The sequence below is a fragment of the Dendrobates tinctorius genome, unplaced genomic scaffold (assembly GCF_039654945.1).
Source record: "Dendrobates tinctorius isolate UK_male_01 unplaced genomic scaffold, ASM3965494v1 ptg000027l, whole genome shotgun sequence".
In the NCBI taxonomy this organism is placed as follows: domain Eukaryota; kingdom Metazoa; phylum Chordata; class Amphibia; order Anura; family Dendrobatidae; genus Dendrobates; species Dendrobates tinctorius.
Window position 1 is genome coordinate 3,761,554 of NW_027361695.1, and position 25,905 is coordinate 3,787,458.

At 45.4% G+C, this 25,905-nt stretch overlaps 1 protein-coding gene and 1 long non-coding RNA gene across 7 annotated transcripts in view; one reads left to right on the forward strand and one right to left on the reverse strand.

Moving 5' to 3' along the window:
- Window positions 1-20,802, reverse strand: part of LOC141084782 (uncharacterized) — a 37,549-nt gene extending 16,747 nt beyond the window's left edge. Inside the window, exons 1-2 of one of the 6 annotated variants that reach the window (XR_012231109.1) lie at window positions 20,699-20,802; window positions 17,905-18,012 (exon numbers count right to left, since the gene is read on the reverse strand). This is a non-coding gene — a long non-coding RNA (uncharacterized lncRNA). Of the gene's footprint in view, window positions 1-17,904; window positions 18,013-18,751; window positions 18,818-18,843; window positions 18,880-19,270; window positions 19,410-19,535; window positions 20,116-20,197; window positions 20,642-20,698 lie in introns of those variants that run through there. The other 5 variants (XR_012231107.1, XR_012231112.1, XR_012231108.1 and 2 more) reach the window with 5 other exon arrangements.
- The window catches only part of RYBP (RING1 and YY1 binding protein), a 77,902-nt gene continuing 72,788 nt past the window's right edge, over window positions 20,792-25,905 (forward strand). Inside the window, exons 1-2 of the mRNA XM_073569700.1 lie at window positions 20,792-21,069; window positions 22,114-22,239. Coding sequence (XP_073425801.1) covers window positions 21,038-21,069; window positions 22,114-22,239 — 158 coding nt within the window. The 5' untranslated portion in view covers window positions 20,792-21,037. The remainder of the gene's footprint in view (window positions 21,070-22,113; window positions 22,240-25,905) is intronic.

Below are 25,905 nucleotides of genomic sequence, written 5' to 3' on the forward strand. Positions count from 1 at the left end.
ACATAAATGACTACTATGATGGAAGTTGGCACCTAAAATGGTATGGGCACACCATGGACCATCGCCTCCCTCACGGTATGAAGTTTGGAGGTCCTCTACTAGTTATGGAATGTCCTCAGGAAATAGAAAAAGGAAAGAAAAAAAAATCTCAATCTGCAGCCGTTTGCTGATATGATATTCAGGCAGATGACGTTCCGTGCATGCCAATGCGCTCTCCTCGGAGTATGGGGACACCCTCCTCTAGTAATCGAAACCAGAGCAAGACTTGGAGGCGCATTTCTCCCAGCATAACCAGTTCATTTTCTCTGCTTAGATCACTTGGCTGACAGCGTAGAGTTACACCCTCCAGGGACGCTGGCACGGCAGAGTTTAGAGGCTGTACTAATGATTGACTAATTAACCAATTAAAGGGAAACCAACACCATTTTATCACTGTGAAATGACTACCTAGTTGTTGTCAACCTTGGTGTGAACAACGCATTAATAACCGCCATGCCATGCCAAAGATGGCAACTGGCCACCGAAAGCATCGCGGCGGCTGCGGTTCTGTCCTAAAGTCCACAGGTTGACAAATGGGTTATGATTATATTCACACTGGTCCTTGTCCTCATCTGTGGTCGTGGGATTATACTGCGGAGCCACTATGTCCATGCTAGGGACCATTGTGCCGGTAGTCGTAATCCTGGGAATGTAAGACCACTGGACGAAAAGGTGTTTGGACCTCATGTTTTAGGAAGTAATACTGGGAAATATTTCCCAAATTGCATATATAGTAATGCCATATAGTGAGTATATAATATGGACACACAGGGATGATATAATAGTATACATACAGTGAAGAAATAGTACTGCCATACAGAGTAAATAATAGTGCTACACTGTGAATGCCTAGTACTGTTACATAGTGAATACTTAATAGTGCCATACAATGAACACATAGTACTGCCATACAGTGGGTATATAATACTACCACAGAGTAAATAACATCCCTGTACTGTGGTATTATCAGAGTACACATATAGTGAACACATTATACTGTCATACAGGGATTATATAACAGTACCATGCAGTCAACACATAGTACTGCCATACAGAGTAAATGATAGTGCTACATGGTGAATACTGTCAAATAGTCAATACTTAATAGTACCATACAGTGAACACATAGTACTGCACTACAGAGATAATAGTGCCACATGGTGAACACTTTGTACGGTACTAGTTTGTATTCACTATATGGAAATACTATGAACACACAGCACTGCCCTATAGTGACTAGACCACATTACCATACAGTGAGCATATCGCACTGTCCAACATGGTAGATGGTAGTAAGGCACCATCTTATATATTATGCCATATATTATATTACTGCCCTTTAGTAAGTACGGTAAATAATAGAACCATTCAGTGAAAACATAATAGTTCCATGTAGTGAAAAATATAATCCTGCCATATAGTGAATAGATAATAGAACCATGCAGTGATCACATAAGTCCTGCCATAGTGATCACATACATAAACAATTGGGCCTTGAGACGATAAAGCAGGTGGATCATTGATGACACGAGTCAGCACACATCATATTTGGGCTGGAGGCCAATATAAACCTGCTCCACGATAGTTTACATGGAATGAGTCATCTATACATGCCAATAAAACACGATGATTAGCCTTTAACCAGAACATCTGAACCTGAAGAAAGAAGACGACCTCAAGAGGCTCTGACCTTCCTGATCCTTCTCCTTCTAAGGTTTCCCGTCAGAGACTTTGACTGTAAAATGGGGGGCACAATATTAGGGTCCATTTACACCGGCCAATAAGTCGTCAGATTCTAACGACCCATTGTTCCTAATAATTGTGTAATGTGCACGGATTGAGCGACGTATAGGGAATCTGTCAGCAGGTTTTCTTATCTGAGAGCAGTATAACATAGGACAAGAAAGCCAGATTCCAGGGATGGGGACCAGAATAAAGGAAATTACTAGAAGATGAGGACATTACTACAAGATGGGAACCAGGATGGAGACATTACACCAATATGAGGACCAGGATGGGGCATTACTACAAGATGGGGACCAGGATGGGGGACATTACTACAAAAAGGAGACCAGGATGGGGGACATTACTACAAGGTGGAGACCAGGATGGGGGACATTACTACAAGATGGGGACCAGGATGGGGGACACTACTACAAGGAGGAGACCAGGGGACATTACTACAAGATGGAGAACAGGATGGGGACATTACTACAAGAAGGAGACCAGGATGGGGGACATTACTACAAGAATTAGACCAGGATGGGGGACATTACTACAAGATGGAGAACAGGATGGGGGACATTACTACAAGATGGAGAACAGGATGGGGGACATTAATACAAGATGGAAAACAGGATGGGGACATTACTACAAGAAGGAGACCAGGATGGGGACATTACTACAAGAAGGAGACCAGGATGGGGGACATTAATACAAGATGGTGAGCGGATCCACTCAAAAAAATAAAACTCCTTAAGAACTAGCTCACTGATGGATTCTTAGTTAACTCATTCTGCATCCAGCAAAAAGGCAGTGCAACACGGTAGTCAACAATGCAAAAATTTACATGAAACCCAACTACAAAAATTATATACTGTATATATCTTACATATTATATATATAGCATCAGGGAGGTGCTGTTTCTTGGAAGAAAACAAAGAAACTATATAACCCAACATAATCCTGGACTTAATCTCCTGAAGAAATAATGTTAAATAAATGAGAAAATGTTGATACCTTTGGATGCGGATTTGTTACATTAAACGTCTGAGCTTTTTTTTTCACCCCGAACATGTCGCAAACTAAACTGGTATCATTTCCGGAAATTGCATTTATCGACATGTGGATTAGGACAGCTTCCTGAGGAACGAGACAAAAGAGATGGATTCACAGATTACCGGTGTCGAACGATTAGCAATATAAATGGGTCATTGGAGGGATGGATCACTGTCGCTTGTAATAATGTGCAAATGGCCAGGGCTTAGCGTACAGCCGTGGTCCGCAACCGGTGACTTCCCCGTTGTTGCAAAAGTACCACATGTCAGCATATTCTTCTAGCGCCACCACTGGAAACCCCAAATATGGGGGTCCCGTGTCAGTCACATCAATGTAATTTATCCTTATTAGCCCCTTTGGCAAGTTTGTAGCAAGAATATCTGAGATGATTTGGTGGCATGCCACGTCTGACAGCAGAAGCACAGTATAGGCCTATACCAGTCCACGGGCACCACAATATGGATACGTACAGATGTATATCCCTGACACCTAAGGTTCATGCCAACTAGGTAGTTGGATTTATGGAGATATCGACTTTGGACCACTTTAACCTGCTCTACTGGAACGTCCAGGAGGCTCCTGGAAAAATTAAAGACTTTTTGAACTCTCGAATAAGTTTGCAAAACTTCTGGGCTCTGCAAGTACCATTCCTGGAAAGTAATGCAAGACTTATCCGGTGCATGACATTGCTGAGATGGAGATGCACCTTCAGCAGGTTGGGAAGCAGGAGAATGGAAGAGAATGGGACAATTTGCAAAACGGGGCATGGTTTTGCCCATCATGTTGCACTGCAGATTGGATTCCAAAAGTGGACAAGCTTGCTCCAAGACAAACCCATTCCATCAATACCATGAAGATACATATGGAGGTAGAAAACAGAGATCCCCACAACTTTGGCAGAGCAGATAGCCATTGGAAAGAGCAGTTCTTACTTTGAAGGACCATTGGTGTTGGGCAATGTTAATATGATTAGACCTTCTACGTAGACCCCCAATGATCAGCTATTACCAGTTGACCTACAACATGGGAAGAACCTGTCCAAAGTGGAAACCCCAACACATTATATATAGGGTCAGTGCTCCGGAAACTACCACTCGGCTAAACGAAGGTCTCCTAGATGATTAGTAGGATGTCTTCACCTTCATGACGGTGCATATCTGCCTATACCGTGGCTGAATACCTGTAACAGGTGTGATTTCAGCTCTGGAGCACCGGTCATGGATATTAATCCTTCATTCTGCCCATAAAGCAGAAAAAAATCTAATGTATCCTTCCTTCAATGCAGATAATAAAACAGATCTATAATCTCCCGTTATCGGTCCCCTCGCTTTTGTTTTCTTATCACCTGCGCAGTACTACCTGCTTTTGTGTAACGGCAGTCACACTTAATTAGCTAATTCGTCTAATTACCTAATTAACTGAAATTGCTAACAGCAAAGTAACTTAATTAGGCTTAGCCAGTAGTGGGTGATTTAAGTTAACGTACGGAGAGGCAGTTAAGGTAAGGATCATATGACTGAGGGCATTATATGGTTCTTCAAGATTAAGAAAATCAATTGGGTTTTGCAAAGCGGCAGACACGTCCTGCAATATCGCTTTTGGGATAAGAAGATTAGCTTTGCCAAGATTTTTTTTTCTCCATCGAAATTAGGTTGTTGTAATGTAATGTGATTGTTAATAGTAGAACCTGGTGCATCCCGGTCCCCAATGCAAAAAAAAAAAAAAATAAAATCACATTTCACAGGCATTTGGATCACCTTAGGTATCAGGGCAAAGACACCGCTGATATCTTAGTCCCTCTTACCTCCCTGGTCTGGTATCTAGAAGTCTTGACCCAACAAATAAGTATGGGCAACTCTTCTGTTACTCACCTGTCCCAGCTCCATCACTGGAATCTGCTCCTTTTTTCCTATGGCTGGTCCCAGTTCTATGTTAATCTAGAGCATACTCCTCGATTGTCATCATCCAAGGCCTTTTAAGGTCAGCTAAAGTGTGTATTCAGGTTGCAGTGCGCCATGCTACTTGCAAGCTTCTCAGGGGTATGCCTACTTGGCACTGCCACAGCCAAATGTCTGATTTTCTACTCTGCTGTTCTTCGTGCTGACATCATGCCCAACTCTGTTGCCTCAAGGCACCTGTCAGCTTATTCCTCTCTGCTATTCAAAGGCCCTGTCTGCTGTAATGCTAATGCCGGCATCCCTGCATATTCCCTTTCCCTCCTTCCGGGAAGGGACGCCGGCATACTCACCAATGTCTCCATGCCCTCAATGTCTTCCTGGTCCCTTGGCAGCACATCTAGTGCACGCGCTCTATCCCCGATCCTTAAACGGGCAGCACTTGCACTTTGGAAATGCCCCCAGCCAATAACCGGGAGATATTTAGTATTTGTATCAGCATCCCCGGTAGGTAGATGCCTGTACGATGCTCTTATTAGTGTTAGTCCGTGTTTGTCCCTGCTAAGTTAGTTGCCAGGTCCCTGAACCTATTCTGTTAGTACCTGAACCTGTTGTAGAACTCGCTTAGTCTGAACCTGTGCCTGTGACCCATGCTGACTAACCCAGAACTTGTCCCTGTTGCCTGTGTTACCTGAACCTGAGGACTCGAACCTGAAGTTTCCCCGGTGGTACCTGAGCCTTACAGCTCTCCAGCGGTATCTGGACCCCGAAGCCGCACTGACAGTACCCGAGTTAGACACCGCTCTGGTGGTACCAGAAACTGAAGCTGCACGGGTGGTACTTGAACCTGCAGCAGTATCTGAACCTGAAACAGCTCCAGGGGTACCTGAATTCTGATGCCACATCGGTTATACCTGTACCCTGAAGCCGCACCAGTGGTACCTGAATCCTGAAGCCGCATCGGTGGTACCTGAGCATGACACCTACGGTACCTGAACAAGATGCCGCACGAGTACCCCAAACCATTCCTGCAGTACTTGAACCAGTACCAGTGTCTCTACTGGTTAGCGTTCCAGTCCATACTGTCAGCGCCTGTTCCAGTATCCGAATCCAGCCCTGCCTGAGTTTTCGAGCCTGTGGCCGTTGTGCGCGGCGACCCACAATGTGTGATATTTGAACAGTGACCGAATCCTGTCCTGCCAGAGAATCTGAGCCTGTGTCTGCAATCATGGCCCCTAGAGTCAGCAGCTGCAGTACTAGTGACTGCCTAGGATTGGTACCTGGCGGTTACCTGCAGCTCAAGTCTAACTCCACCATCATGAGCCCTAGCGAAATCCAGATAGCTGCTTAGCTACGCCCCTCCTAGGTAAGCCTGTCTCCGTGGCACAGTGGGCCCACAATCCACATGTATGACATCTGCACCCTCAACTCTTCTGCATCAAGTTATCTACAAGCCTATTCATATCTCGTATTCCATGTTGACATCCGCACCCTCAACTTTCCTGCAACCAGGTGCTTGATTGCCTACTCCACTCTGCTGCGCCTGTGTGCTCTCCACACTCATGCCTCAAATTGATGTCCGCACATATTTAGCCAAGCTGAATGTAGCTCTTCCAGCTCTGCTGATCCACCTGCCGTTCTGGATTTCCATCTCTACTGGTCCTCGCACCATCCGGCTGTTCTTCTACACTGTATAAACACTTCCGGTCTGTGCTGCTCACCTTCACTTATGGCTTAGTGCAGGGGTCCCCAACTCCAGTCCTCAAGGCCCACCAACAGGTCATGTTTTCAGGGTTTCCATTGTATTGTACAGGTGATGCAATTATCACCTGAGCAATACTAAGGAAATCCTGAAAACATGACCTGTTGGTGGGCCTTGAGGACTGGAGTTGGGGAACCCTGGCTTAGAGGATCTACCTCACTATGTAAGCCCACATCATCTTCAAAACTGAAGGTAAATTCCCACTTTGTCGGAGCTGATAAAAATGGCGTGAAAACGACAAAAGTCGCAAGATTTTAGCACATCCTCGAATTGCACCTAAATTTAACAACTTTTCAAAGCCTTTTCCACCAGAATTCTGGCGTAAAACATTGATGAATCGGGTCCTATAGTCCCATGAGACAAACAACTCTCAATAGCTCACTTTCCTGGACCTTAGTGAGGATGAATGCATTTAAAGGCATTGGACAGGGTTAGAAAAACAAACATGGTAGATTTCTTCCAAAACCATCACAAGTGTCCACAGGTTGTGTTCGGTTTTGCCAATCAGGCCGTCATTGTTACTTCTCCTTACATGAAGACTCTATCATTACATCACGTTTACCATCTCATTGGATCCTATGAATCCCCCCCCCCAAAAAAAAAAAAAACACTGCAGTTTTTTTTTTAGACATTTTGAGGAATTTTATGGATTTTGATGGAATCTAGTGTATCAACTGCATCCAAGTTCTGAAATAGGTAAGCCTCTCTATGACAAGTGGACATGCTCCACGCCCAAACATTTAGATCTTAAAATGGCCATTCCTTTCAGAAATCCATTACGGTTCATTCAGTCTAAGCTTATTTAGCTGTACTGTCCTATAAATGGTCTATGCCATTAGCTGTAGTGTCTCCAGGCATCTCCCATCTAACTTAGCATTAATGAACTAGAGATAGAGGAATTCAATATGCCCTATCCCTCCAGCAGATTTTGAGGAACAGCCAAGAGCCAGATATATACATCAGATTATAGGTCGACCACTAGGAGATCAGCTAGTTTGACCCTTGAATGAATTTATTGGTGGTGGACACATAGATGTGATGTCGGTGGGTGTGGTTCCACTGCACCACTGGCTGGGCTTACCCTGGAGGGCATGACTAAGTGGCTGCCTGGTCTTCACTACAACCTCTGATGGTGAGGATAGGTTTGACCATTAGGGTAGTGACCAGGTGCCACTACAGGGCAGTGTTGAGTCCTGCCGCAGCTGAACAAAGAGTCAGAAGCACAGATGCAAAGCACAGAGGGAGGAAACAAAGACGTGGTCAGGGAAGTCCAAGGTCAGGGCAGGTAGAGCAGGTTCAGAATACTAAGCCGGTGTCAGGAGCAGAGAGGTCATATGAAACGGCTACACAAGCTGGGTCAGTAACAGGAGAGTCAAAAGAGGAAAATACCAGGGGGAACTAGAAAGAGTCTGGAACTAGTAACCTTAGTTCAGGCAAGGCATGGAGAGAGGAGCTGCCTAATATAACCCCTACTGGCAGGAAAAAGACCAGGGAAGCAAAACTCTGCAGAACACAGCAGGGTTAAATTCCTGCACAGTATGGCCGCATCTCCCTGTAGCCAGGTGGAGACAGCAGGAAGATGCAGCAGTGTTGGGAGTGCTGCAAGAGGCAACTCAGAAAGACGGACTGACACAGGGAGAAGCAGAATGGCGAATGCAGTGAGTAAAGTGGAGCACACTAACTCAGAGTCACTGGCATGACAATAGATAAGATAAATGTTGGTTGAACCTTTATAACAACCTAAGAGTACACTTTTGGAACCTCTGGGAACCCCTCCAGAAGACATCAACATTTCTTACTTTGCAATGGTGATGAATTGGTTTTTGGGCTTCCCCAGGAAAGAAACATTTTACACAAGTTACTTTATGGGGGAAAAAGTTGTGATTATAAATCAATAAAGTTCTTTAGATAGCTCAAAATAATACTTATGGTATAGGATCAAAATTTGTTCATGTTTGGACCCATTATCTGGACAACTTCACCAACTCATTAAAGTTTGGTATAATAATAATGACCAAACCCTTCAGATTTTTATAGTACACCTTATCCATAGGGAGGTGCCCCGCATTACCCATTTTTGTACCCATTTGGGAAAAGAAGGATTGGGTTGTTGGATTTCAACATGCCCAATCCTTTTGTTTTAGTGGAAAAAAGTTTTGGACAGAAGAGTCTAGCAGAGGCATACGGCCCTCTTCCCATCCAGGACACATGCACTGTTGGCTGAACTGATTGTGCATGTGCTTGGGGAGGTCAGAAGGAGGAACTGATGGCCAAATAATTGCTCGTCATTGCCTGTGTAAGGTGACATTTAGGCCTCAGATGTGCCCAGCAACTGTATGGAGGAGCACAGGGCAAATGTTATTAGGGAGGAACTCCTCTGCAGCAATTGAGGTCAGGACATAAAAGCTTTGTCTCCATTGGGTCAGGTGCCATTGACTGATGATCTGCCCCCAACTTTCCACTGCCCCTATGACTCTCCCTTTCCACAATGTATAGAAAGCTCCGCGGTCAGATATTATGTAGCCAAAACGATTGGACATGTTGAAATAAAAACAGCCTGATCATTCTTTTCCTTGCAGTGAGGAGAGAATCGGGACAGTGCCAACAATCTATTTGTCTGATTTAGTCAAAATTGGTAATAACTCAGGTAAAGAAGAATCAGGGTTTACACAACGTTTGCCACCAAAAATTGCTGATCCTGGTTAAATTGGAGGAAGGACGGAGCGAGGCGGAACCATCTTGAAATTGCCAGCTCCATACACATTAGATGGTCCTGAATGTGCATGACCCCCACCATTAAAGCTAAACAGAGTTTTCAGGAAATGACAGCACAGAGTATTTCAGGCAGCCATCATAGAAGTCCCGATTTAACCCCTACATGACATATTTTCCAAAGTAAATACTTCTGTGTTATTAAGGTAATTCTAAAGCTCCCCGTCACGAATGGCACAATAGGAAGCTAGAGCCAGTCAGCGCATGGCACGGAGGACGCCCATCACCTAACGTATTCGGGTGTGTGCACACGCTGCGGATTCTGCTGCAGTGTACAGTGCCATAATATCCTATGGATATCAAAAACCGCAGTGCGGATTTTTCCACGCGGATTTGCTGCGGGTTCTAAACAGCAGAAAGAATTGACATGTCAATTCTTTCTGCGGATTCCGCTGCGGTTTACCATGTCCTCCATTGTAGAGATGATAAACCGCACGGCAAAACCGCAGGTCTTTTGACCTGCAGATTTACCTGCGGATTTTACAAAATCCGTGCGGCCAAATCCGCAGAGCATTCCGCAGCGTGTGCACGTAGCCTTCAAGTTATTACATCGCGCACAGGAACTACATTTCCGATCAAGGTTAAAGCATTCGGGCTCCCGGCCCTCCTGCATTCAGAACGCGGAGACGCAATTAAGGCTGTTAAATAAAAAGCTTTTTTTTGTTGCCTTTTATTTTTTTCCCCCCTTTTATTTCACCCACAGAAGGATGGAGGCGAAAGAAGAGAATGTGTCTAACACACACACGCTGGTAGCCTGTCTGGTTGCCACAGAGACAACCAATACTATGGCAGAACCGGCTCGGCTCCTCCAAGAGCTCGCTAGCTAAGATGCTTATCCCTCTAAGTGCTGATCTGTGTATTTAGCATGCTCAATAGGCGCCGCGCCATTCTCTTGTGTCTGATAAGTGGACGGGTAAGGAGCGCCCGAACACTCTTCAACTACCTGCAAAGCGTTAGTCAATGGTGGGCACTTGCCATTGTATGAAGATGCCATTGACTGGTGAAATGCCAGTCCTTTTGCCATCTTCAGACCAGACCTGAAGAACAATGGTCAAGTGAAATTTAAGAACACATGGAATAAAAAAAGGGGACATGGAAGTATTAGAAAAATATTGAGACCGGCACCGATGAGAACGCCCACCCTGGCTCTCATTCAGCCACCGGAGATTATGGAAACATGGGGGGTGGCATTTATGGGGAAATATCTGCACCCAAGATTTGGGGGTAGCACAGACTGGAAGTTGTCGGCACACCGAGGCTGCCAGAGACACTGAGGCGGGCACTCTTGGTCATGCTCCTGCCCAGTACAGGTGGGGCAACACAACTTCTACATTTGAAAACCCTGCCGCTGATACATATAGGAATGATGCAGCAGGTATATAGGGGGCACTGCAGTGGGTACATATTATTATTATCATTTATTGTTATAGCGCCATTTATTCCATGGCGCTTTACATGTAAGGGGTATACATAATAAAAACAAGTACAATAATGTTAAACAATACAAGTCATAACTGGTACAGGAGGAGAGAGGACCCTGCCCGCGAGGGCTCACAATCTACAAGGGATGGGTGAGAATACAGTAGGCGAGGGTAGAGCTGGTCATGCAGCGGTTTGGTCGATCGGTGGTTACTGCAGGTTGTAGGCTTGTCGGAAGAGGTGGGTCTTCAGGCTCTTTTTGAAGGTTTCGATGGTAGGTGAGAGTCTGATATGTTGTGGTAGACAGTTCCAGAGTAGGGGTAATGCGCGAGAGAAATCTTGTATGCAATTGTGGGAAGAGGAGATAAGAGGGGAGTAGAGAAGGAGATCTTGTGAGGATCGGAGGTTGCGTGCAGAAAAGTACCGGGAGACGAGGTCACAGATGTATGGAGGACTCAGGTTGTGGATGGCTTTGTATGTCATGGTGAGGGTTTTGTACTGGAGTCTCTGGGCAATGGGGAGCCAGTGAAGGGATTGACAGAGGGGAGAAACTGGGGAATAGCGGGGGGACAGGTGGATTAATCGGGCAGCAGAGTTTAGAATAGATTGGAGGGGTGCGAGAGTGTTAGAGGGGAGGCCACAGAGCAGGAGGTTGCAGTAGTCAAGGCGAGAGATGATGAGGGCATGGACTAGGGTTTTTGCAGATTTTTGGTTGAGGAATGAACGGATTCGTGAAATATTTTTGAGTTGAAGTCGGCAGGAAGTGGAAAGGGCTTGGATATGTGATTTGAAGGAGAGATCAGCGTCAAGGATTACCCCGAGGCAGCGAGCTTGTGGGACTGGGGAGAGTGGGCAGCCATTTACTGTAATGGATAGGTTCGTTGGAGGGGTCACGTGAGATGGGGGAAAGATGATTAATTCTGTTTTGTCCATGTTAAATTTCAGAAATCTAGCGGAGAAGAAGGATGAAATAGCGGACAGACATTGAGGGATTCTGGTTAGTAGGGAGGTGATATCTGGTCCAGAGATGTAGATCTGTGTGTCATCAGCACAAAGGTGATACTGAAAGCCATGAGATTCTATGAGCTGTCCCAGGCCAAAGGTGTAAATGGAGAAGACCAGGGGTCCTAGGACTGAACCTTGTGGGACTCCGACAGATAGGGGGCGAGGTGAGGAGGTGGTGTGTGAGTGGGAGACGCTGAATGTCCGGTCTTTTCGTTATGATGAGACCCAGGATAGGGTCAAGTCTGTCTACATAAGTCTACATATGGGGATAGTGCAGCAAATATATATAGGGCACGGCAGCTGGTACATAGAAAGGCACTGCAATTAGTGCATGCGAAGCACTGCAGCTGGTACATCTAAGACCACTGCAGAGGTTACTTATTTGGCACTGCAGCTGGTATATATGAGGGCATAATAATATATTAATTTATTTACACTGCAGATGGCGCATCTGCGGTCACAGTTGCTGATACATTTGAGGGCACTGCAACTAGTTCATATGGGGGCGCTGCAGCTGGTACATAAAGGGACACTGCAGATGTTACATATGGGGCTCTGCACCTGGAACATAAGGGGGCATTGCCAATGGTACATATGGGGGTACTGCAGATGGTACTTACAGGGGCTCTACTGATGTTACATACGGGGCACTGCAGATGGTACATGCGGCGGCTCTGCACCTGGAACATATGAGGGCACTGCAGATGGAACACAAGGGGGCATTTCCGATAGTATATATGGGGGCACTGCAGCTTCAGATTTCAGTTTTCTATGAAGGAGAGATGCAGTCTGGTTGCTAATGGTAACTGCTGCACCTTTCCTTGTGCTGATAAATTTCCTCCATTAAGCGTCTGTTCAGGTGTAAGAAGATTTAAGTTGTGCCCACGTTCCCCCTTAACCATATGTAAAATGATGTAATGCTTTATAGTGTTTGAAATGTTTAATGATTTATATAGCTAGTGATAGAGTTGTGTTCTGCCCAGCAGCAGGTAGTGAGTAGGTATGGATAGAGTTAAGAGTTGGGACTAGCCCAGAGAGAAAGGGGCTATTTAGCAATATCAGAGAGAACTTCCTGATAGTGAGGGAAATAGGGCCCAGCCTGCTTTAGAAGCAGACCTATGGTTTGACCAGCGAGGAGAGCTGCATTAAGTGAGTGTCCCTGTAGTTAGAGGAGAGTGAAGGGGGCTTTACACATAGCGATATCGCTAGCAATATCGCTAAAGCATCACCGATTATGTGACGCAGCAGCGATATTGCTAGCGATATCGCTATGTGTGATACTTACCTCCGACCGCTCCCCCGCTGGCTATCGCTGATCGCGCGAGAACGTCCATTTCTCATTGGCTGCTTCCTGCTGGCGCCCACGAGCGACACGTGGAAGTGGGCAGAGGACATCATCATCGCTGCGTCTGAAAGGTAAGTAACGACTGCTGCTGAGTCGCTACATTGCTGGTGAGATCTGCTTGTTTGGCAGCTCACTAGCGACCATTTAGCGATGCACCAGCGATCCTGACCGGGTCATATCGTGGTCGGGATCGCTGATGCATCACTAAATGTAAAGGGGGCTTGAGGCTATGGATAGAGATGAGGAAATGAGATAGAAGGTGTCACGCTGGGTAAAGGAGAAGCTAGGTGCACAACAACGGGAAGAGGCTGGGGAAGGCCAGAAGCTAGGAATGGGGGAAGTAGAGACCTCTAGGAAGATCTGACAACACCCTGTCTGCCCTTACGTCCCTAAATGGTTCTGCACCCATCGCTGAGCAGGAACCCAATCCCTGACTGCCCTTAGTGATAGTCCCTGGATGAGGGGAAGGGGTAAGCACTAGTCAGTTCCACTACCACTAAAGGCAAAGCAGAAAAACAGATGAGGGAATACACTTAGCTTGAGAAGACACAAGACAGCTCACGCCAGCAATCCTCCAAGAGAACTCCAAAAAGGCACGAGTCGACTACTACTACTTCCAACCAGACAGAGGTGAATAGAACTAACACCAGCACCTTGCTGAAGGGACTCGGCGTATTTAAACATCCAGCAAGGGTGTGTCAATAAGCAGCAGAAGGTGGAGGTTGCTGCTAGGTCCTAAAGGTAGAAGTATATCACTCTATATAGAGATGAAAATCAAGAAGTGCTTGCAAAGCCAAACAGAATTACCTTCTACAGCCAGATCCAAAATGTGATTCTCCGGAGACAGGATCCGGGGCAGGAGGCATAGCGGGACGGTCCTGAGTTCACAAGCCAAAGGGGTAATGGGACAAAATCGAAGCAGAGAACGTGAGATGAAGAGAGTGCCACATGTGGTGTTTCCAAAGCGTCGCCAAGCAGAGAAGCAAGCAACGACCATAGCGGCAGAAGTAGGTCCCCTAAGGGGAAAGGACGTGGATCCGCGGGTTGAGAATAAGTATTCTTGCTTACTGAGCTGTTCATGAAGATTTGCACCTGCCATCCACCATACACCCTGCTCCCCACGTTATGGTTCAGTAGAAGACAGGTTATTTTTGAGTGGTGGTGGTCTCCCTTATTGAACGCCATCACATCCGGTTCTGGACAGCCTAACTCAACGGCACCAAGTGGCCTCCAAGGGCGTAGCGACCCCGTAGACAAAGTCCACACACCCAGCCAGGACCCCAATTATAATGTAGCGTGAAATACAAGTACCTCCCCACAACTACCTCCCCACGTTACACGTCTTATAAGAGGTATACATCAGGGACATACGGTGTCGGGAGTGTCCCCTGATGTACTCCTGTGTACAGCCATACGGCGACCTGCAGCACGGTATACATTATTTTTTTTTTCCAATGGCTCGTGTGCTCTGTGGTGGCAGACATGTTGTGGGGCCGAACTCAACCAATCAGATTACAGCTTTCATTTTCCTAGGGCAGGTTAGAATATATATGGTGTGATCTGATTGGTTGCTATGGGGAACATTTCCAACTGATGTGCCTTGGTTACATACATGAGACCCATTATACGTAGAGATAATCCCAGACTGGTGACTACGATCGCAAGGACTACTACTCCATCATCCCATCACATTAAGTGACAATTACCCGATATACCGACTGTATATTGTCCAATCCCCGCGTCACCTATCGATCATTACATGATGCCATCACTGTAGTAGGAAAATTCCATTAACCCCTTAATGATCCATCCAATGTCTGTTTTTTGTGTTTTAATTTTTTTCCTCTTTTTCCAAGAGCCATCATTTTTTTTTATATTACTACATTGTTTTATTTTATTTTTACAGTGTTCATTGTGCCGTAAAAATGACCTTGTAACACGATTCTCCAGGTCAGGACGGATACGGCGACACCAAACTTGTATAGGGGTTTTTTAATTATTATTTTAGTGGCTTAAAAAAAAAAAATTCTAAACTTAGTAAAAAAATTTGTTTTTTTTTTGTCACCATTTTTCAAAATTTGGATTTTTTGTTAATTCTTCTGTCGATGGAGTCGTGTGAGGGATGTTTTTTTTTCTATTGCGTAGCTTTTAGTGGTAGCATTTTGGGGTACATACCAGCTTTTGATCACCTTAGCTTTCATTTTCTATTGGGGCGGAGATGTGGCGACCATATTTGTTGTTTTTTTTTTTGGGGGGGGGTTTTTGGAGGGGTGAAATAGGGAAAAAGGTGATTTGCATTTTTTTTCTTCTCCCCTCAATGTTTTATTGATTTTTCATTGACTTGCAGTATATAGTAAAAATCACAGTCTCGCTAGAAAACCAGCTTGAAGCCTGGCTTACAGCAGCACCAAGATGATGGCGACAGGGGGCTTTCAGCACCCACCAATTACATCAATGAGGGGCTAATGGGTGTCCCAATGCCGCCCCCACAGGACCACATCACTAAAATTCTCCTGGTATTTATGTGGTTATACAGCAGTGATTGGAGAAGACTCTGGTTAGAGATAGGCGCCAGGTGTATAACACAGCCACAACTTTCCTCTGTGGTGCAGGCTCAGCTCCTGAGCCTGCTCCATTCACCTGCCCCCAATCCATAACCTAATATTATGTCATGGTACATTATGGAGGAAGGGGCTGTCTGATGAGGACAACACCTGCCCATTTGCTCTGTTGGTCCATCATAAAGTGGACCCTGCTCCGGCCGCCCCTCTTGGACCCAGGAGAAGCGATACATTCCTGATCTTTCGGAGAGGCTCCTATTTTAGTGAACTCGAACCTTCCTTTGAATGGCTGTCATGTAATACTACATTTCCCCTACAAGCAGTTTGCCAACAATGCCAGGAGCTGGACTCAAGGCAATCAGTCGATTTCCCCAGCAGCCATATTTTAAAAGAACTTGTCTCTGATAAGACAATGCCTTTAAGGGTGCAGCGAGACGACCGAGATCAGACCGCAGAGCACGGACAGGCCGACTGGTCTCCCAACCAGAGCGGGACAGCTTCATCTATTTCTACAAAGATGTCATGTCCAGGTGATGAGACCCGCCGGCCAGTCCGTGCACCGACAATCGATCTAGATCCAAACTATACGGTTGGGTCTCATGATCGTCCTCCATCGCTTTTTTCTCTTTGGAGGACCCAACACGTCTGGGCATCGATTTGCGCGTCGAATTGTGTAATACTTCATGTTTCCTGTGGAGGTGCTGCAGGGAAAATGAATCCTTTTTCCAAGTTCTGCTGATCACTGGGGATTCCCAGCAGCGGCACACCAAGTCATCAGCTTATATTTAATGACAAGTGCTAAGAAAAAGGAAGCTTCCAAAGTGGACAATCTTTACTTCCGCCATGTAACTGAAATCATCAGCTCTGGTATCCTCTTCCTGTCCTGTAGTCATCACCGTATCCATGTCTCTCACCATGTCCTCTATCTTTCCCCGCTTCCTGTGCCATCTGCTCACAGTAACATCCTCTTTTCTCGGTGGACCCCTCGTGGCTTCCTATACTTGTGGTATCCGCTGCGCTCCGGCATCCTCTGTGGGTTTTTAATTAGCTTTTACATTTTTTTTTTCTATTTATTTCTTTTTTATCTTATTTGTTATGCTCACTCTGATCTTACATGGTCATTTTATATTTCATGGGAGGAAAAAGAAAATCCAGCCAATCAGATCGTTGCGACCTCTAGGGTACCGCGATGGCGGCAAGTCACAATACGACATCCCGGCGCCTCTCCTGATTGGTAAACCCCAGCAGTGTCATCACACTGTGCTGCAAGGCAGGATTGACTTCGACATAGCCTACTGGCAAGTGGAGGTGCCGGGAAAGTTGCAGGTAGGAGAAGGCTCGGACTGACCCACAGGCGAAAAGGGCAATCCTCCGGTAGGCCCCTCTGATGTAATGCTGATGAAAAGTGCTGTTACATTTGATTTACTGTTTGCAGAAAAAGATATAATGTAATTATTCATTAAATAAGCTATTCAAATTAATGTTACATACAATTAGGGTCAGAATACTTTTGCATGTAGCTGTACAGTGAGCCTTAGATCTACTTTAACCGCCTATCATTCCTGCCATTCCTCTTGGATTTTTCAGGAGCCTCATGAAATCGGGTGATCTACAAGGCTCTCATAAATATGGCAGCTTTTTTAAAAAAACAAACAAAAAAAAAAAACAGCGCCACCTCTGTCTAGAGGTCATGTGTGGTATTATAACTCAGCTTCTTTTTTCCGGAATGTAGCTGAGCTGTAATACCAGACACAACCTATGGACAGGTGTGGCGCTGTTTCTAAAGCAGCCATGCTTTTCTAATCCTGGACAGCTACCTAAAGGGGTATTCTGGTCTACAGTAATGATCACTTATCTACTGAATGGTCATAACTGATAGATAGGTGTTGCTGGCGTTTTGCAGCTTCATACAAAGTTTATGTAATTGAAGAAGATAGCTGGGTACAGTGCTGCGCTCCACCACCTTTGTATCCGTAGAATGGAGCGGTAGGGTCCAGGCACGACCAGACGCTCCATTCAGCTGTAGTCTTGTGGCCACTATACACAGTGTGCACCATTTCCCTTCTATAGCCTCTCTGTTGCACTGTCTATTGCTGACTGCAGAAAGAGTTAACAGAGAATCCATCAGTGAGCTCATTTTAACAGGACAGTGGGAGAGTTTGTAAATCTTTTATCTGTCTTTTTCAGAGCTCCTCTCAGCCGATTTAGGACCACAGACCACATCAAAGTTCAATGTGCAGGAAACAAAGAGCCTGTAAAAGCCAAATACATAAATTTAAGAAAAAAATGTATATATTGTCCCCCTTTATATCCACATTCAGCACTTACTTCAATGGTGACAAGTGACTGCCAGACACGACCGGTGACATTTATCAAGTCCACCCTTGGGTTTCCTACTCTCAATAGATGGAACTAAACAAGTCTGAACATGTGCAGCTTAAAAAAAAAAAAAGAAAAGAAGAATTACCTATATTGCTGAGAAAGTTGCCATAAAGGGGGTGTCTAGGTGGGCTGGGACTTGCAGTTCTACACAAGTTCTAAATTAATTTTGCAAGATAAAGGGACAAGAATCCACTCCCTGCAGTTATTCTGGCTTCAGCAGTCTCGATGACCAAATATCTCCTATCAAGAGGTTCCGCAGCAGCTGTTACCCATATATTTACTTTCCCCAGCTAGAAATCTTAATAATAAGGTGCTTGATGTGAGACTGCCTTGGCCTGCTGGGCCTTTTAGCAAAAATGTCAGAGAACACTTATACGGACAAACTACCTGCTGAGACCTGTAGTTCTACAAGACCTGAAATGACAAGAGGTGACACACCTGAGACCTTCTTAAAGCTACAATACAAATCTGGGACAAGAGTCCAATGTTGAAAATTTGCTGGCACAGTCTTTGCATGCCGGAACTTGTAGCTCCAAGCTGGGACTTGTAGTTCTATGCTAAAATTGCAGCCTTCTGCTAGCCTGGTATGCTGAGTCTTGTGGTTCTACACTTAGAATGATACACGATGCCCAACCTTCTTAAACTGGCATCAAGAAGCACTAAAGAGCCTGAAACTCACACCCAGAGTTGTAGGAGAATGCTGGGACTAGTAGTTCTAGAGTAAATGATGCCCAAACCTCTGGCAAAACGTGTACAGAGGACAGGCAACTGAGCTCTGACAGTCACAAACCACCTGTAGCTGCTGCAGAACTTCTTTGTCATCATGGCTATTAACCATATGGATCTCATAGCAGAAGAAACATTGCAGATATAAACCTCTCCTACCAAGAGGTTCCGTAGCAGCAAAGACCTATATTTTGGCAATAGGAATACTAAAAGAGGCTGCTGTCAAATCAATTTGTGTGCTGGGATCAGTAGTTCCAAAACACCTGAGACAACTTCTAGCTTGGATTAGTTACCACTCTAATCTTGGCATGCTGTAACTTGTAGTCCTGCTGCAAAAGCTGTCAAACTTTCAAAAACTAGGATAAACAGGTGACAGCCACAATACACCTGTAGCTGCTGCAGAACTTCTTTGACATTATGACTTCCAACCATTCCCATGCTCTGTAACACCATCCCAGATAACAATATATAGGACATGCTCTGGTTCCAAGAGGTTCAGCAGCAGCTGGTACCTGTATCCTCACTCCCCAAACTAGCAATATGAAAACTGAAGGAGGCTGATAGAAAGCGGTAGGTGTGCTGGTACCTGTAGTTCCATATCATCTGAGAAACAGTCTAGCTTGGCCTGAGGACCACTTTTGTCCTGACATGCTGGGACCTGTAGTCCTACCACTAAAGCCGTCAGCATTTTCAATACCAGAACAAAAGAGTACAGAGAGGTGACAGCCACAAACCACCTGCAGCTGCTGCAGAACTTCTTTGCCGTCAGAACTATCAATCACTCCTTTGCTTTTTTTCCCTCCCCCAAGTCATAGTTGTAGAAAAAAAAAAAAAAACTACTGTTCTTTTACCAAGAGGTTCTGCATCAGCTGGTACTGATATCCTTGCAATTTGAAAACTGAGGGAGGTTACTAGTAAAAAAAAAAAAAAAAAAAAAAAATGGATGAAAGCTGGGAGTCTGGGATGTGTGCTGGGATCAGTAGTTCCATAACGCCTGGGACAGCTTTTAAAGTGACCACTTTAACATTGACATGCTGGGCCTTGTAGTCCTACTGTAAAAAAAAAGGTGCAAACTTTGTTTCAAAAATCGAGCAGAGACAGGTGACAGTCACAAAACACCTGCAGCTGCTGCAGAACTTCTGTCATCACAGTCCTTAACCATAGGGATCGTACAGCTAAAGAAATATTGCAGATATAAAGTTCTCTTACCAAGAGGTTCTGCAGCAGCAGCAGCAGAAAAGTGATTAAACCTATGAAACAAACACATGTTTTGGGACTACAGATACCAGGACATGTGGGACAACCCCTAGCTAGAACTGGTTACCACTGTTATCTGGAAATGCTGGGACTTGTAGTCCTGATTTCTAGTACAAGAAAGCACAGACCGGAGACAGTGTGAAATCCACCTGTAGCTGCTGCAGAACCCCTTTCCCAACTTGACTTCTTTTTTTTAAAGTCATAGCTGCAGGAGAAAAAAAAAAAAAAGCGTTTCCATATTAATACAGCTCCTTACCAAGAGGTTCTGCATCAGCTGGCACCTGTAGCCTCGCAATTTAAACACTTAAGGAGGCTGCTAGAAAAAGCTGTGAGACTAGCATGCCTGCTGGGATCAGTAGTTCCACAGCACCTAGGACAACTTTTTAAGTGAGCACTGTTACTTTGACATACTGGGACCTGTAGTCCTACTGATAAAAACAAAAAAGAAAATCTGTACTTCCAAAACATCTGGGACAACCCTTGGCTTGGCTTGAATAGTTTACCACTCTTTTCGTGACATGCTGTGACTTGTAGTCCTGCTGTGAAACTTTTCAAAACCAGCACAGAAAAAAAAAGACAGACAGGGTAACACCTGTAGCTGCTGCAGAACTTCTTTGACACCAAGAACTATCAGTCACTCCTCTGCTCTATGAAATCATGCACCTCCCCAGATCAAGAGATTCTGCAGCAGCAGCAGTTGACCCCCTCCTCCAATACTGGGGCAGTGCCCCCCCCATCAATTATAAGAATATTTCACCTTCCCCACTTGCTGGACTTTTAAATCCCCCACGTGCGGCGATTGGCTGGCGGGGGCTGTGACGTCACGGCGGCTGCGCCCCGCCCTTCCTTCCGTCCCTGAGTGTCTGTGCAGTCTGGCAGCGGATCGGCGAAGGAGAGAGAGCGCACGGCTGGGGCTGCTCCCGGAGCTACCGAGGAGGACCTGCCAGCCCCCTCTCCCCGAGCACGGCCAGAGCCCCTCACCTCGCTCCGGGCCGCCAGACCTCCCCCCTGGACCCTCCCTTTAAATCCCTATTTATTTCTAGGTGTTGGGGGGGTTCCCTGCAGAGCACAGGAGGGGGGAGGGTGCACCACCTTCATGATTATGGGCGACAAGAAGAGCCCGACCAGGTACAGTGCAGCAGGGGAGGATGGGGGAGGGGGAGCCTAATGAGCCTTAAAGGGGAGGGGGGCAGGGTTATTTATACCCCCCATTCCCCTGTAGACAGATGGAGCCCTAATCCCCCAACCCTCTCCCTGTCAGCCCCCTCCCCAGTATAGAGCCTATAGGCGGTGTATAGGGGGAGCTGTGTGTGCTGGGGAGGAAGTCACCGCTCCACTATGGCGGCTGCTCCTCTCCCAGACACATAACACACACACTCCCTGCACAGAGCCTCAGACAAAGAGAATATTTACCAGGAGAGAGGAAGAAAAAAAAGGCAGGGTGGAGAAAGAGAGAAACGCCTCCGCGCCCCTTAAAATCTAAATAAGTCATTACCCCCCCCCCCCCCCCAATATCCTTCAGTATTATTTCATTATTGATAGGTGGATTGGGGAGGGGACGGTGGGTGGCAGGAATGTCTCTTGTCGGCCACGGCGTCTTTGTCTTTCGTGTGTTATTTTCACAGTGGGGTGTGTTGTGTTTTTATAATGCATAATTCCTTGTAAAGCCGCCCCCCCCTCCAATCCGCCTCCCTTCCTCCCCCCCCCCCCCATGACCGTCCTCTTGATTTCTGTAGGAGCATGTAAGGGGTTAAACATGACTGGTGACGGCTTTAGAAGAAGGGGGGGGGGGGTAGTGTTGTTGGAATGGCTGCATGTCATAATGGAGGGGGGGGGGTGCTGGCACAGGGTGGCGGTTTGGGGGGGTAAGGTGAGGGTATATCGGAAGGCTGCGAAAGGGCAGGTTGGTGGTTGGACTCTTCCTTGGGGCTGTTTTTAACCCCCTTCCCCCAGCGTAAGGTTAATTTGAAGGGCAGGAGGGTCGGGTATGACAATTTTTTTTTTTTTTTTTCGCAGCAACCTGCTTTTGGGGTGGGCCGCAAAGTTGGGGATTTGTATCCCTAAGGTGGTGATGGCGGAGGGGTTGGGGGTTCTGGTAGATGACAAGCGCATTTGACAAGTCCTGATATTTCTCGTCCTTTTTTTTTTTTTTTTTTTCTCCTTGCTTCACAGGCCAAAGCGGCAAGCTAAACCGTCGGCGGACGAGGGATATTGGGATTGTAGCGTGTGCACTTTTAGGAACAGCGCGGAAGCCTTTAAATGCAGCATCTGCGATGTCCGGAAAGGAACGTCCACAAGGTACGGTGCCCGCCGCCACCGCTGCCAGGTCCCAGCCCTTCATGGAAATGTTGCCTTTCTCTTGTGTAAATATTTACATGATATATTTCTTGTTTGTTACTTTTTTTTTTTTCTTCTCTGCCCGATACATTTGTTTATTATTTCCCAATGATGTTGTGACATCGGGCCGGAGACGTATGCCGTGTGCCGCCCGGTGCAAACGTGTCATGCCCGTTCCTCCTTTCATGCCACTTTGCATTATGTCATACAACCATCGACTTCCATGGATTGTGCAAAAATTGCCATCAGCTCTGTCAAGTTGCACACATTGCTTCCTTCCTAAAAAAAAAAAATGGCAATGTCACCCATCTAGAATGTATGGGAAGACTTAGCAGAGCTGAATGTGCCATTTAACTCTGTAGGGGCTGAATTGTTGATGATGGAGAAACTGTAAGTGGTGCCATGTGGCAAACTCCACTCTGCTGTGCCATGTCTATGTCTGATCAGTTTATGTGAAATGTGACTTGTCTGGATGGTTATGTATTTTTTTTTTTTTTTTTAATGCTCTTTGTCCGTCAGAGGGTTTACTGCAAAATGACATTTCCAGGTGTTTACGTTCCATAAGTATTGAAATGTTAGTACTGGCTGCAATGAAAAAAAAAAAATGCAGGATCATATGGTTAACATTCCGGAAATATATTTGTTTTTTTATTGTCTTTTGACATGTGTGATTTAAGAAGTTTTTACCCTTTAAAAGCATATCAAATCGCACACGACTCATCTATAGAGAGGAACCATAAAGTACAGTATGTGACCAAGTATGCTGGGAATTGTAGTTCACCACGGTGGGAAATGTTGCTATATTTTGGACGCTTTGTCTGTGCTTGGTATGATTGGCACAATCCATGATATAAATGTTGTTCTTTTGCTTCTTATGCTTTATCGAAATATTGACCTGACCCATAACAGGTGGTTGAAGCAATAATCGGAGCATCCTCCTCATTGATGATTTGGATTTGTTTTTGGACATATTGGTGTTGCAGATTTATCGCTGGTTGGAATTTTTTCTATTTTTTTTTTTTTTTTTTCTAAATATTCGAAGTTATTATCAATATGTTTCTATGGATTTCTTAAAGGGGCATTCCACTGTAGCTTAATTTAGAGGTCGGCAGTGCTTAATAAAGGGGTGGATCCCCTTAGCTATTCGACTTTGTATAAGGTCGTTTTTTTTTGTTTGTTTTTTTTTTTCCCGTGATACATGACCATTGATATTAACTTGGAGATTGAATTTCGGAAGTCTCTGACCAACACCATAGAGGTCTGGCATCTACCATCTGTATTATCAGTGGCGGCTTAAGCTCGCAGCCGCCATTGTTGTTGCCGTTTGACGTGAATTTGCTCTTCTAAGAAACTTCCTTGTCATCAGGGCAGAACACATTGAAAGTGTATGTGATATCAGACTTCTGGTCAACCGTTCAAAGATAAGTCATTGAGGTCAGCGCTCCCTTCCCCCTCCACCGAACACAAGTGCCTATTCCTGTCTGTCCCTTTTACATGCTGAACTTGCAGAATTTTTTTTTTTTTTTTTGATGTTGCTCGAAATGACATACGGGATTCTCTACAAACCCGAATGATTCATGTGAAACTTCCAGCATGTGGCCAGGAGTTCTCGTTTTGAGCGGTTGCGAGTATTTCCTGCACGTGATTGACAGTTAATAATAAACAAGGTGCAATTCTCGTGAACGTTTGTCGACTCGTAATGTAGTGATACCGAAAGTGTGTTGGTGTCCGTGCAAAGCGGAGACGGAAATCGCCGGTGTCGCGTCCTTGAGAATTTAGAATGTTTTGGAAGTAATGAAAAAAACAAACAAACCACTTCAGAATTCAAAGGGGTCATCCTGTAAACAAATCACCTGCCCGCAGGATGGGTGGCAAATGATCGCTGGGGGGTCCGACTGCTCGGAGAAGAATTGGGGTGTGTGAATGGAGCTGTAATGAGCATGTACGACCCCCACCCCGATCCATTCATGGTCTTGGGGGGGCTTTACCAGAGTGGTGGTCATACATGCTCACCATTGCTCCATTCACACGGGGAAATGTTGAGTTTTGCAATCCCCATCCCCGTGATTGGTGGATAAACCAGCGATCATACACTTTTTTTTTTTTTTTTTTTTTTATGTAACCTATGGCGAAGTGATAGCTGTTCATCAGGGGATAACCTCATGGACCGGACCATTTCCTTAAGTCTGGTTTACACGGCTGGCTCTCCTTAATAGTGCGTCGCCCTCTGACAGCAGGGTATTCTAGGTATAGATATAACCCAGGAAGATCTTGCTTTCTGCAGTCCCTTGTGTCATCCCTATGACTTGCCTAGACTGGGTAATATCCTGACTTTATAAGTGTTTGTTGAAACGTTAACTTGTGGAAATATGAAGGGTCGTTTTTGTAGGGTGATCTGGTCGATCCATTTCTCTTTTATCAGCACCAGGGAGAGCGGACTCTGGGTTTTTTGGATTTGAGCAGAAATATAGGTGCGCGCTACCTTTTTAAGTGTTTTCTAGTTTTGATTCCCGCGTGACCTTGGTTGCCTTTCACTTGCTGAATAGTAAACCTCCCCTCCCCCTTCCCTTAGGCAAGGCAAATCTAAATGACTCTTGATAAATGGGATTCCTTCTCGTGATGTCATGCTTGGGAGGGTAAAGCATAGTTAAAACGTTTGACTCATGACAGGTGTGGAAGCCCTTAAGGTCTATTCAAGTGCCGCGGTCATATGGCAATTTCAGAAGTGGCAGAATGGACCCTTCCACCATCACTACAGGGATACATCACCAGAACCACCATCAGTACATGAAATGACAGCAGTCATAACTTCAATTGAACGAACGTGTGTGTGTATGTGTGTGTGTATATATATATCTATATCTATATCTATATCTCTATCTCACATTCTTGTAATGTCTTTTGAGCTATTTGCTGAGGTGCGTTGTCCATTGATCAGAAGTCTGGACTGGAGCACATTTGATGGAGCAGAGCTGGATTTTGGCTCAGTAGTTGTTAAATGGTCAGAATACGCTGTCCTTTGGGTGAACGTGAGAAACACTATTTTTGGCCATTACCTGACTTTCGATGCTGCATAGTCGCCAGTTTCCCCTCTGCATGCACTATTTTTTTTTAATTTGCAGTTTTCTCTGAGCTGGTGCGAGCAGAGATTTTGGGCTAGTTATCGAATGTGTATTGGGATCTTCCAACTCTCCTGCTTCAGATGATGTGTGGTAAATTTAACTGTCAGATTCCTTTAGTCTCCCAGGAGGAGTCCGTAATCCACTCATTCCAATCTCCCAATATATAACACATGAACGCTCGGCACAGCTGAGCGTGCATGTCTACTGGGGATGTCGAGGAACAGTAGATACATCCAAATACTACCTAATGTGTTTGGGCATTTTAAAAAAAAAAAAAGTGAGATCTCAAAGTTTTCATGCAACTTGTAGCTCATGTTTTACGTTAGTTTCAGCCACCTCCGCCAACTTTTTTGTAAAGAGGGTGAAACTTTGCAGAGAGGGGATGTTGACAGAGCACGAGCGGAAAGTCCATGATGAATTATGTCCAAAAAGTGGCATAAGATAGGACAGAAAAGCACTCCATTCCGATTCGGAGTAAAGTTCTTGAAGTGGCGCACGGAAACCG